The sequence below is a fragment of the Moschus berezovskii genome, chromosome 25, assembly GCF_049115385.1.
Source record: "Moschus berezovskii isolate FMDL1 chromosome 25, NW_MosBer_1.0, whole genome shotgun sequence".
In the NCBI taxonomy this organism is placed as follows: Eukaryota; Metazoa; Chordata; class Mammalia; order Artiodactyla; family Moschidae; genus Moschus; species Moschus berezovskii.
The window spans coordinates 36666476-36680634 of record NC_142484.1 but is presented as its reverse complement, the minus strand read 5'-3'; the positions used below and the strand labels follow the sequence as shown (position 1 = coordinate 36680634).

General features: G+C 39.8%; 2 protein-coding genes across 6 annotated transcripts in view; one reads left to right on the top strand and one right to left on the bottom strand.

Annotated features, from left to right (window-relative positions):
• CCDC90B (coiled-coil domain containing 90B) overlaps positions 1–5517 on the top strand; it is a 30209-nt gene extending 24692 nt beyond the window's left edge. For both annotated transcript variants that reach the window (XM_088832488.1, XM_055416105.2), the window contains exon 9: positions 424–5517. In XM_088832488.1, the coding sequence (XP_088688614.1) occupies positions 424–479 (56 nt within the window). In that variant the 3' untranslated portion in view covers positions 480–5517. The remainder of the gene's footprint in view (positions 1–423) is intronic.
• A 137-nt stretch (positions 5518–5654) lies between these two features.
• Positions 5655–14159, bottom strand: part of ANKRD42 (ankyrin repeat domain 42) — a 56716-nt gene continuing 48211 nt past the window's right edge. For all 4 annotated transcript variants that reach the window (XR_016036453.1, XM_088832487.1, XM_055416102.2 and 1 more), the window contains 2 exons: positions 10944–11088; positions 5655–6097 (listed from right to left, as the gene is read on the bottom strand). Coding sequence is in view for 3 of the 4 variants with exons in the window: in XM_088832487.1 (XP_088688613.1) it covers positions 6008–6097; positions 10944–11088 (235 nt within the window). In the remaining variant the exon portion in view is untranslated. The remainder of the gene's footprint in view (positions 6098–10943; positions 11089–14159) is intronic.

Sequence of the window (14159 nt, the reverse complement as noted above, 5' to 3'; positions counted from 1 at the left end):
ATGTCTGTTCTTCTAGCTTAATGACATAATTTTTTAATGTCAGCAAGAAAAGTTTTTCAATTAAAAATTATATCTAAAATTAACTTGCAACTAAAGTAGTATTGTTAATAATGGTAATATTAATAATGACTTGAAACACTGTTTATAGATTCTAATGGATGTACCATTCATACTTTTAAATTACTGTCATCCTTATGTAAAATATAGGAAGCTTCTAAGAATTGGTATTAATCAGGCCCTAGTGGATATCCTTTCTTGTTAGCGTAATTTTCTAGGGGATGAAAAACCTAAGGTAGAAAATTGGCTGGATTTCCTGATTTTTTTTTTTTTTTTTGCTTTCAACTTGAAGATGACATTATTCTGTTTGTCTCTGCAGGATAATCTCAAATGCATGACCTATAATATGGCTTCTTCTTTTCACAGCTTCAGTGTTTACTTGCCTGGCAATAGCATTGGGATTTTATCGGCTCTGGAAATAACAGTGGAACTGCTGTAGTTATGCATGCTCCTACTCCTGCTTTGACTCTTGGAACATTGCCTGGATGGATTTACTCTGAGCATTTAAAGTTACAGTAGGAACTGAATACACGATTATTTAAAGTACATATTGGACTAAAAGGAAATACTTTAGAACAGAAAGGTATATTTTGTCTTTTTCATGTATGTCTTTATTATGTTGAAAGAGGCCATTCAAAACTTGATTGATTTGAGATAGGGCCTTTGTCTTTAGCTTTTGATAGCTCACAGAGACTGAACTAGTTTTCCTATGTTTACCTGAACAACTGTAAATCATCCAGGATTTCTTTCGTATCTGTTACAAATCTGAAAACTATTCCCAAGCCCACATGCTTGTTACTGTATTCAACTGATAGCTACTGTACAATTACCTTTTTATATAAAATATTCATATAAATATATACAATAACAAAATTGTTTGGATTTTAAAAGCAACTTATCATATAGGTAGATTTAGGTTTTTTGGTAATGAACTAAAACAATAAGTTTTAAAATAATAAGTGCCCTAGTTCAAGTATATGACACTCAGTATGAAATCTGTAGAGTTGTTAATTTCTAATTCACAAAATCGGATTTATCCCTGCTTCTTGGGAACCGATCTTAAATTTACTACATAAAACAAAGCTTTTTAAAATCCAGCACATGTCTACTGGCATGTAATCCCTACTCTCAAGAAAATCATGGGGAATTTTATGTTTTTGTTTTGCCATTACTGGATCTATTTTCTTTGATAATGGCATCTATTAATAGGATATATATTTCAAGAAAAGTACAAAATACCATTTCATCTCAGACGTTCAGTTTTAGCCAGACCAAGAAGCCAAGGCCAAGAAGTGTTAAATATTTTCAAGGTTTCATAATGCCTTGGCAAAACTTTTAAGTTTGATGATCCATTACTCAAAATGACCTCCATCATTTGTTTAGTTATAAATAGGGAATCTAAATTATAGCGCAGTCAAAAGACCAGCCCATATACAGTCTAGTGAGTGAGAATCAGACACTTTCCAGCTAAATTTGTTTCAAAGATCTAACAGCTGATTTGTTTACAAAACAAAACTTTCTGTACTTAGTGTTATCTTGTGTTCTGATTTAAAATATCTCAGAATTCACTTGCCTAAGAAAATTCTTAGCACATTATAAATAAATTTGTATGTAAATAAGTAATAATCATATAGGTTCCATTGTAATAAATTCTACAGTACATTTATTTGCTCAAATAAGAATGCCTGCTATGGGCATGCTGGTGCCCATATGCAGAGCTTCTCATGGAACTGAGGATCTCAGTTGAAGATAGACAGTAAACAGGTAAATTATTCATTTGCACAATTTAAAATACGCTAAAATTTTAAGAGGAACTATGTCTTCCCTCCATGTGAAGGAAGCTCCAAAAGCATAACACTGGAATCACTTCCTCAGCTGCCCTGGCACAGGTGGTTCAGTGAGATTAAAGGAGAAGCAGGCCCTGGTAGCCCAGCCACTTCTCCCCACTCCTATCTGGGACCAGCCTTTCTACACACAGCGTTCATTCTTTTCTGCTGTGGGATAAAGCCCTGGTGATTAGTTCAGAGCACAGGTACTCTGCAAGCCACTGGAGCTGCAGCCCTGGAGCCCACGAGTGGGCCTAGAGGCCCTCAGGTACACGCACGTGATTCTAATCAAAAAGTCCACCAGAGCAGGAACCTGCTGTAGCACCGCAGTGGGATGGCCAGCCGTCAGCATAGCCTGTAGCCCCACCTCCATGTGTGCACAAGCAGTCGTGGCCCAGACCTGCTGGGCTGTCCCTGCATGGCCAGACTGAGTCCCCTCCTCAGGCCTCGGCTGATGCCCAGGTTTCTGCACCCAGATGCCGCACACGCCAGCAGTTATGCGTCTTGTGGCCAGGACCTTCCGTGTTTGTCCCTCTGTGCCCTTCAGCACCACAGGCCAACTCCACCCCGCCCTCTAGCCTCTGAAGTGCCCTGTCCTGGCCAACCTGCCAGCCCTGCAGGAGGCTCCTGCCTAGGGAGTGTTCTTCCACAGCACACGCCCAGAAGTGCAGCACGGTCCCGTCCCAATTCCTCTTCTCCCTTTCCCTTCATCCTCCCAGTTACGTGGGGATTAGAGCTTTGGTTCTATGAGATCTGCAAGCATTTGTAGGTATTCTGTGAGAACTGTTTCACCTGTCGATGCATTTTTTTATGTATTTGTGAGAGGAGGTGAGCTCCATGATCCTGTCCTTCAAGCCATTCTGAACTGGAGCCCCAATATTTTCTCAATATAAAGGAAAAAAATGAGGCAGTGGAAACGGCTATGCACAAACACTGAGATTAGTGACTGTCATTCTGTAAAATAGCCACACTGACTATACAACATGAATATACGAAATAATATATATCAACTCACCTGTTTGTCATAGCAGTCCTCTTAGGCAGGTGGTTATCCTCATTTTACAGTTAAAGAAACAAGCTAAGTGAAATTAAGGTCACACTGGTGAAGCTGCCCAGGTCACACAGTGGTGTAAGTCACACAGACTTTAACTCCAGATTATACTCTTAAGAAGAATAATCTCCAAGTTGAATTCTTTGATAACTCACTGTAGTTTTGATTTGCATTTTTCTAGTACTTAGCAACTCTATCCAGGCTCTTCTTTTCATGTGTCCAGGTTCATTCCTGGCGGTGTTCAGTGACTCAATACAGTACCGCATTCCAGAAGAAGAAAGAGGCAAGATGTGGGAAAACCCTTTCCCTTTAGGGACATGACCATAAGGTTATACATGGCATTTCTGCTCACGCTCTTATCGGCCACAACTTGGCATCTTAGATGCAAAGGAAACTGAGAAGTCAGCCCTTAGCCTAAGTAGCCACAAGCCCAGGTAAATCCTAGTACTTTGGAAAAAGAAGAGAAATTGGGAGACAACCAGGGAACCTCTACCACAAGGATGTGTGCTTCTATTAAAACGCTTTCCTGGTATTTCCTGCCTCACTGGTACTGACGGAGATATGGCCCTGAGAAAACTGGATCAAGTACAACAGAGAAAAATGAGCGAATAGAAGAAACTGTTCCAGGGTGGGATTACCTTAATAGTTACCAGGCTTGAAGGAAAAAGTTAAGGCTGTGTGAAGTCCCGAAGGGGAGGGAAATGTTGGACTTGGGAATTCCCGTTGTGGTAAAGAAGAATGCAGACTCTGAAATTGCCCTCCTAAGGTTAGAATCCTAGCTCCACATTGCTCTGTGACTCTGGGCGAATTCCTTAACTTCCATGTATCGAGTACTATACCTCCGTCATATAAGCTGTTGGTGGGAATTAAGCAGTAATACATGTGAAGAACTTAACACAGATCACACACAAAGCGCTCAATAAATGTTGACAACTGTTTTTACTACAGATTGAAATTCTATTGCACAATAATGACTATAAGGGTTATAGAAAGGATAGGTAAGCCATTAACACTTGCTTATAGCCCTTGACAAGCCTAAACAAGTCTTAGCAACCAAATGCACTCATGTCAGGGCATTCAAGTCCTAGTGATACTAGGCCAAAATGGCCTTCAGCACCATGTAAGTACCTGCCAGGGCCTAGAGGCTGGGCAGTCTGGGGGTGGTGAGAAGCAAGGGCTTTGGGCTTGATTATCACTGGCTATGATTATCATCCTGTACAATCGGCCTTGTCTATTATTCCTTTCTATAAAGCTTGCAAGACAGAACAATGGAGAATTTTTTCTTTTTACAAGAGCTGATTTTCATTTTATGTAAACTTCCCTGGAGATATTTGTTTGTTATTATAAAGTTGTCCTTTTCTAAAACTTACTAGTCTTGTAACTTCCCTGGTGGTCCAGTGGCTAAGACTCCAAGCTCCCAATGCAGGAGGCCTGGGTTCGACCCCTGGTCAGGGAACTAGATCCCACATGCTGCAACTAAGACCCGTTACAGTCCAATAAGCAAACTTTTAAATAAATAAAACTTACTAGTCATTTTCTCCCAGTTTCAGATGCTCTTTAACAACAAGTCATTTGACATACATATGACTAAAGCAAGCACATGAAAGATGCTCAACATCACTAATTATTAGAGAAATTAAAGCTACTATGAAGTACCACCACTCCCTGGTCAGAATGACAATCATTAAGAAAATCTACAGGACTTCCCTAGTGGTCCAGTGATTAAGAATCTGCCTGTCAATGAAGGAGACATGGGTTCAATCCTCGGTCTGGGAAGATCCCTGCCAGTCGCAGGGCAACTAAGCCCGTAAGCCACAACTACTGAAGCCCAAGCACCCTAGAGCCCATGCTCCACAACAGGAAGCCTGTGCGCCACAATGACAGGGTAGCCCCTGCTCACTGCAACTAGACAAAGCCCACACACATCGAAGAAGGCCCAGAGCAGCCAAAAATAAATACATATTTTTACATTTACAAATAAATGCTGGACAGAGTCGAGAAAAGGGAACTGTCCTACACTCTTGGTGGGAATGTAAATTGGTGCAGCCACTATGGAAAACAGTATGGAGATTCCTCAAAAAACTAGAGTTGCCATATGATCCAGCAACCCCACTCCTGGGCCTATAGGCAGACGAAACTATAATTCAAAAAGGTTCATACACCTCTATGTTCACAGCAATACTATTCACAATAACCAAGATGTGGAAACAAGTGTCTATCAGCAAATGAATGGCTACACTCCTCAGGTATAAAAAAGAATGAAATAGTGCCATTTGCAGCAACATGGATGAACCTAGAAATTATCTTACTAAATGAAGTATATTAGAGACATCACTTATATGTGGAATCTAAAAATATGACACAAATGAACTTACAGAATAAACTTGTGTTGCCAAGGGGAGGACGGGTGGGAGAGGGATGGCTTAGGAGTTTGGGACCAGCAGATGCAAACTGTTATATGTATTGACAGAAGGGGTAATGACAATGTACTACTGTGTACCACAGGAAACTCTATTCAATATCCTATAATAAACCATAATGGGAAAGAATATGAAAAAGAATGTGTGTATATTTATGTGTAACTGAACCACTTTGTTGTACAGAAGAAATTAACATTGTGTTTCAACTATACCTCAGTAAAATAAATTTTTAAAAGTCATTTGAAAAGTTGGGGGGAAAAAAGCTATGCCTACACTGGTAAAATAGTGCTCTCTAGAAAGTAGAAGAAATATAATTTATTATGAAGCCATACCAGAACTTTTAATAATCTTTAATATCTATAATTAAACCTTTTTATTACTAACTGCATTATAAAGTTTATGTAAATACTTCAAAATTAATAATTCACAGAGTTTTGACTTGCCTGCATAAATACATAAAAAGTATATTGGGAGGGGAAATACAACTGAGTCCATGTAATTTTAATCCCTTTGACACTATGTGACATTTCTGCCTTCAGAATTGGAATAACTGCACATCAAAGTAATTCTGAGATGAATTTATATAGATTTACGTTTATATCTATTTAAAAATAGAAAAAATCAAACAAGTTTATTTAAAGCTATCTCACTGATTAATACCTTTTCACAAAAACTCCCCCAGAAGATACCTTCTTCTTCACTCGCCTCTTCTCTTTGCTTAACTCACAGGAAATGTCATCTTCCTACAAAGGAAAAGATGGCCAAATTAGATGTCTTAGGATTTCTATGCTAGACACATTTTCATCTTTCTATATTATCTGTTTTAAAAAAAAATTAACCATGCTAATAATTTTCAACTCTAGTTTACATCTCTTTTAGAATTTTGTGTAAATAAGTTCTTACATCTGAAGCACCAGGACATCATAATGTGCTGACTCATCAGCCTGGCAGGCAGCTTGAGAAATCAGCCAGCCCTGTCTACCCTTCACACACCCCCTGTACAGAACATCTTGTCATTCCTGCTTCTCTCTTAGACCAACATTTCACAGCATGTTACTAAAGGAAATGACACACAGCGGTTAGCATGCCACCCTCTGGATTCTTAGCAAGCCCCATTCTGCTAGTAGTCACATTCCAGGGTCCTGCACGTCCTTCTCTGTTCACACAACATCCCCTAACTGCTCTTGTCTTGTGTCCTGCTTTGCCCTGTCGCATACTATTTCTGAATATTTCTCATCCATCATGGTATTCTCAGTATCTAGCACAGAAGACTCACTCAGTAAAGGCTCTGGGAAGAAGGAAGAGAAGACTAGAAACATTGGATACTCAGTAGATGTCAGTCATCTTTGAATAATAATTCTAGTCAAAAATGCTCTGTTCAGTTGAGCAGGACAGATCTGAATGCAGGAGTTTCAGGAACATCACAAGGCGCATGTCTATCAGGAAAGCCAACGACTAGAGGTCCCCATGGTGTTCCCACCTTTGTTAATGAGGTCAGTCAGCTTAACTCATACAAGCGTGTGAACACAGAATGAAACTGCTGTTATTGCACCACCACCCAGGAAAACAAAATCACACATCTGTTCGTTCCCCTCAGTGAAACTTGAGCGAGGAATAGATGGAGAATCTGCTAGCCGTCCCTTATAGTGGCCAGGAACTGGTGGGCATAGAGTGTACGACCCCTTCTCTTGAAACAGCTTGCCAACCAGTCTGAAGACCAAGAACAACAAACCTTTCAGTGGGGTTTAGCAGATGGTGCCACTGTATTTTGGAGAGGGCAATGGCAAGCCACTCCAGTACTCTTGCCTGGAGAATCCCATGGATGGAGGAGCCTGGTAGGCTGCAGTCTGTGGGGTCGCTGAGGGTCGGACACGACTGAGCGACTTCGCATTCACTTTTCACTTTCACACATTGGAGAAGGAAATGGCAACCCACTCCACTGTTCCTGCCTGGAGAATCCCAGGGACGGGGGAGCCTGGTGGGCTGCCATCTATGGGGTCACACAGAGTCGGACACGACTGAAGTGACTTAGCAGCAGCAGCAGCAGCCACTGTATTTCATACTTTACACATACAAGGTTAAGCAGTTTGTATTACCAACGTTTTAGACATACAGAGACAGAAGTCCAAGACGTTAAACAACTTTCCCCAAGGTCACAAAACTAAGTCAATGGCAGGATTTTAATCCAGATTTTTTCTGACACCTAAGATCATGTTATAACCATTCTTCAATTCTGTCTTCCAGCAAAAAATTTGGTCATTCAGTTCCTACAACTGTACTGTATACTGTATATACTATGCTGTAGGTACACAAAAAGACATGAAAGCTGGTTCCCACTCAGGAGTCTGGTGGAGCAGCAGATGGAAAATATATGCTCAGCTGACCCCCAGGTTTCAAGAGGACTTCAAGATCATCACGGGATGAATGCAAAGATGTACATGAAAGAAAAACACTGAGGTAGGGCAGGAGTTTAACCTCATCCAACTAAGACAGAATCAGAGAAAGAAAAAATGTAGGGAAAGACAGGAAGCTGCTTGTCAGAAACAGCCAATTTTCTAGTGCTTAATAGCGTTACCAGACTTTTGCAAACAGTAACATTCATTTTCCTTTATTTTTCATGTATGCTAACTCCTAAAGGAGGTTTTTAACAAACCCAAACACTCTGGAAGGAATGATTAAATACCAAAGCCTCAACTGACATCAAAAAGGTAACTTGTTCTATCAAACCAAGCCTTACCATAAACTAGTTCAAAAGAAAGCGTGGTTGGCACCCAACAGGCCTCCAGTAAGTGCTCACTGAAAGTTCCAAATTCCAAATGTTTTTGCATTTGGGGAACATTCTTCACCAAGATTACTCATTTTCTCCTCATAAATTATAGCCAGAAACATTTTTCTCCCTAATATGTGTTTTCTCCCAAACTTGGGGGAAAAAAACTGCAATACTGAGAGATTAAACACATAAATCATGATGCTTAGGCACCAAAAGCAATTCTAAGTGTAAATTAGCCAACAATCCCTGTATGAAAATGTATGTATTCTAAATGTTAACCAGTTTCCATCTGAAAGAATATACAGGTTTATTAAAGAGACCAACAACACTGCACATGAAACTGGTGACAAAGGTATGTGGGATTCTTGTTTTTACAAAAGTTCCATGAAACTAAAATGAATAAATCCCACCTTCTTGATTATCAGAAAAGTCTTAAGAGTGTCAAAACAGTATAACCAATACAAAGACAAATGACAAACTTGTAAAACTTCCTTACAGTAATAGCTTAGCATGGATAAACTCACTTAAGCTCTCACATTGTTCCAAGGACCATGAACGGGCTCACCGGCTAGGATGTCAGGACAGAGAAAAGCCCAGCAGAGAACATACCAAAGTCCAACCATGTTCCACAGCCTTGTAGGTAGAAAACGAGAAAGTTAAACCCATAAGTAATCATGGAACGTTACCAGTTCCACATTGGCCATTCTAGATTAGCAAGCATGGCCCAAAGATTTACACCAACGACCTCAAACGACACTGGTTTTAGACAGAAGCATGAGGAGTTCAGTGCTGCCTCAGTCTGTGGACAGACATCTCTACTGAAGCTATTAGAGTTCCAATCTAGTTTAAGTTTTTTAAGTAAAGATTTTAATTTAAGTACAATACACTTATTAAAAGTGTTAGTTGCCCAGTCATGTCCAACTGTTTGCAACCCCATGGACTGTAGCCTGCCAGGAAGCTACCTATCAAAGAGCACCCCAAAGAGTGTGCAGTTTACAAATGAAAATAAAACGAACAAAGGCTTGGGGGCGGGAAAGTGTTGGGCAAGTTCAGAAAAAGGTAGGCTACATGTAAGAGAATAGAAAACAATAAGCTGGTGAGGTGGGTTAATGTAAGCTGAGATAGTATATGAAAGCACTATAGAAAGTTACTATCAAAACCAGTTATAAAGAAATGATTTAAGTGCATTACATCAAACTATCCTAAGAAATTTTTTTCTGGCTAAAAATTATACTATTGCAGATTCTTTTATAGATTATTTTACAAAATCTTAAGATGGAGACCCAATCATGGGCCTCTTTATCAGCAGGTGGCAGGAGAAAGATCTAGTGAGAGCTGCTTGAAGCTCTATAAAAGTAAGTACAGAATCAAAAGTTTATTTTATTTATACTTTATGTGTTTAGACTCCAAAATAAACTAATTCCTTCTACTCTCAGATGCATAGGGCTCTACACATTTATCCACTATGTTTACACAACTCAAATGCAGAAAATGTAAAGAAAGGAAGGAAAAAAAGAGGAAAGGATATGAGGAAGGGAGAATGTAATACTGTGAATACTGGAGACCGAAGATACCTCGGGATTTTCACACAGTATTTCATCTAACATCAATACCCTACGGGGTAGGTGTTATCCCCATTTTACAAATGAGGAAATTGAGACCCAGAAACTTTTGCAGAACAGAAAATAAGCAGCTTCCATGAGAGGTCAGTGACATTTGCTCATTTACAAAAACTGGTGAAACCTACAGGACCACAAAACCCAATGGGCCCAGAGCATAGGACCACAAGTCAGCACTTCTGAGAGCTACACATCACTGGTAGAGAGAGCAAGGTCTTAGGGAGGAGGGGCTCTAGAGTGTGATGTCAAACTTAGCATGGGAACACACGTTTCTGGGCAAGAAAAGAGTAATCATAAACAGCTAAAGCCCCAAAAATTTCCTATGCAGACCATCAATCTGGATTGACTCACAAGGTGTGCAGCAAAAGATACAGGCAGCTAGTAAAGAACAGTGTACGTCCCTGCTCTGAGGAGACTGGAGCTGGTAGGATTTCCTGCCACAATGCAGACAGGTGACGGATCTGGAGTGTGGTAGTTTATAAAATGTGTGTGTCCAGAAGACAACAGCGCAGGACTGCCCCAGCCAGCCTCTCCATACTAAAGTGTCCCCCGGGGCTAAACATGAGATCAGATGATCACAGCAAAAGAAGAGAATGGGTTGATTATGATGATTAATTATATCCCCTGGAAAATTAAGCACAGATGAAATACCAAAACCCAGAGAAAATGTTTGAATTTGCATTTAGAAATACACACATGTGTTTGCAGGTAAACAGAATGTTGTCTAATACGAGACCAAACCACAGCAGCTTCTTCTGGAGAATGGAACTCAGAATGGGAAGGAGCATCTGCCCTGCTTTTAACATTTAACAACAAGGACATATGTTATTTTAGTATTTTTTAAGTGGTTATTTAAGTCCTCATGGGTGAGTTAATTTTGTTCTAGATCTATATCACCTCAAATATGATTTATAATAAAAACTTCCTGGCTTTTTATTTTGTACAAATTAATAATTAATCTCTTAATCTCATATATGTATACACACATACATATATATTCCTTTCATTCTTAGAACACTCTAGAAATTATAAATTATCTCCAATTTATACCTAAGGTACAGAAAGGTTAAATGACTTATCCAAACCAAAAAATGGTTGTAGCTGGAATTCAAACCCAAATAGGGCCATCCAAAGCTTGTACTCTTAGCTACTCTTATATACTATCTCTTGAGAAACAAATGTGTTAAGAAGGATACCAACCACAGCCACAAAGTTGGGGACCTGAGTTTTTTCCAGCAACTCCTTGAGTTGATCCACCTCCACTCGATACTCATCCAGCTGACATTCTAACTTCTCTCTGCGTAATCGTTCATACTCCAGCTGGCCCTGCAGCTCTTTGATAATCCTGTTAAAAAATTTTGTTTTCAATCAATAACCAATATCAACTAGCAATTATTTCTGGTAATAGTGAAAAGTATCCATACATTATATTTAAGGCAAATAAATCATTTATTCAACAAATATGTATTAAAAGTCTACTGTGAGCTCGCACTGATCTAGATTCTGGGAATAAAGTAGTGAACAAAGTAGGCCGTTTCTGCCCTCATGGGGCTTTCTTAGGCAGGGGAGAAAGACAGTAAGGAAAATAAGAAAATATATGTACTTAAAGGTAATAAATGCTAGGGAGGAAAAAAATAGAGCAAGACAGTCAGAAGATGTTGTATAGGAAGGGGTTAATATTTCATACACAGTGACCAGGGAACGCCTTACTGAGAAGGGGGCTTGTGAGCAAAATTCTAAAGGAAATAAGAGAATTAAGTGGACATCCAGGGAAACAGCATCCCAGACAGAACAGCAAGTGCAAAGGTCCTGAGGCAGAGAAATGCCTGGGGAACTAGAAGAAAACTGGAAGCCAGTGTGACTGGAGTAGAGTCCGAGAGGTAAAAGAAGCCAGAACAAGCGAAGTTATACAGGTCACAGGGAGGACCAGGCTTCACTCAGTGAAACGGGAAGCCACTGGAGGGTCTCAACAAAGAGAGAGCAGGACTATAAAACCTTAGATTTCTTTTGCTTTGTTCAGCTTTCTTTTTAATGATGTAAAATTCACTTTGATTACACAAATATCAAATAAACAATTCAATGAAATTCTTTTCTTTTCTTGTGGCCAGGCCATGTAGCATATACCCCCTGCAGTATAAGCACAGACTCTTTAAGCACTGGACCACCAGGGAATTCCCTTCAATGCGTTTCCACTATGTGTACACCTTTGCATCCACCATGACTACCAAGATACAAAACACGTCTGTCATCTCAGAAAGTTCCTCACATTCTCCCCCAGGCAATCCTTGCTTTGCACAAGCACCCACACTTCTGAATACCTATCATGTTAATTAGTTTTGTCTCTGCTCATAAATGAAGCTGTACATTATATACATTTGTGGGCCTGGCTTCTTTCAGTGAACAATAGGTGATATTTATCTGCTTGGGTTTTAACATGATTAACAGACCACAGGGTATGAGGGTGGGAGAGGAAGGAGCAGGGACAAGTAGTTGGGAGACATCAGGACGATGGGAAAATAAAATAAACCTAGACAAGTGATGCTAGGACTTGAACCAGAGTTATTTTCTGCCTTACTATTGGGATGATGAGGGGACCAGAACTCCCAAGGCACACTGAGATGGATGTCAGGTCTCAAAGAAGGTAATCTAAGAATAAACAGTAGTAGCTCTAGTATGGAAGTGAGTGGGGTTGAGGCTGGGGGTAGGAAAGAACAACATAATTGGGGAAACCCAGAATTCAGAAAACAGGAAAAGAAAATCAGCCCCAGGACTGATTCTGAGTTTCATCTAACTAATAACAAGATCAAAAGGACATCTCTCAACCAATACTTAGTCAGGTTTTCTTTACATTAACATCTAGTATCAGGAGTTTGTATCCAAAGAATAAATGTCTTAGGATGTACTCAACACAAAGTGGGCAACAAACAAGTGGACAGATCATGGAGAAAGCAAGGGAATTCCAGAAAAACATCTGCTTCGGCTTCATTGACTACGCTAATACCTTTGACTGTGTGGATCACAACAAGCTGTGGAAAATTCTTAAAGAGATGAGAGTATCAGGCCACCTTATCCGTCTCCTGAGAAACCTATGTGTGGGTCAAGAAGCAAAAGTTAGAATCAGACATGGAACAACTGACTGGTTCAAAACTGGGAAAGGAGGACATCAAAGCTGTATATTGTCACCCTGATTCCCTGGTGGCTCAGATGGTAAAGCGTCTGCCTGCAATGAAGGAGACCTGGGTTCAATCCCTGGGTCGGGAAGATCCCCTGGAGAAGGAAATGGCAACCCACTCCAGTATTCTTGCCTAGAAAATTCCATGGATGGAGGAGCCTGGTGGGCTACAGTCTATGGTGTCAGAGAGTCAGACACGACTGAGCGACTTCACTTCACTTATTTAATTTACATGCAGAATACATCATCTGGGCCAGATGAAGCACAAGCTGGAATCAAGATCACCAGGAGAAATATCAACAACCTCAGATATACAGATGATACCACTCTAATGGCAGAAAGTGAAGAGGAACTAAAGAGTCTTGATGAGGGTGGAAGGGGAGTGTGAAAAAGCTGGTTTAAAACTCAACATTATGGAAGAAATGGACAAATTCTTAGAAAAGTATAACTTTCCAAAACTGAACCAGGAAGAAATAGAAAATCTGAACAGATCAATCACAAGCACAGAAATCAAAACTGTAATCAAAAATCTTCCAACAAACCAACCCCAGGACCAGATGGCTTCACAGGTGAAGTCTACCAAAAATTTAGAGAAGAGCTAACACCTATCCTACTCAAACTCTTCAAAATTGCAGAGGAAAGCAAACTCCCAAACTCATTCTATGAGGCCACCATCACCCTAATACCAAAACCAGACAAAGATGCCACAAAAAAAGAAAACTACAGGCCAATATCACTGATGAACATAGATGCAAAAATCATAAACAAAATTCTAGCAAACAGAAACCAACAACATATTAAAAAGATCATACATCATGATCAAGTGGGCTTTATTCCAGTGATGCACAGATTCTTCAGTATTCGTAAGTCAATCAATGTGATACACCATATTAACAAATTGAAAGATAAAAACCATATGATTATCTCAATAGATGCAGAGAAAGCCTTTGACAAAACTCAACACCCATTTAAATGATAAAAACTCTCCAGAAAGCAGACATAGAAGGAATACACCTCAACATAAGCCATGTATGACAAACCCCAGCAAACATTAATTCTCAATGGTGAAAAATTGAAAACATTTCCTCTAAAATCAGGAACAAGACATGGTTGCCCACTCTCACCACTACTATTCAACATAGTTTTGGAAGTCCTAGCCACAGCAATCAGAGAAGAAAAAGAAATAAACCCAGACTGGGAAAGAAGAAGTAAAACTTTCACTGTTTGCAGATGACATGATCCTC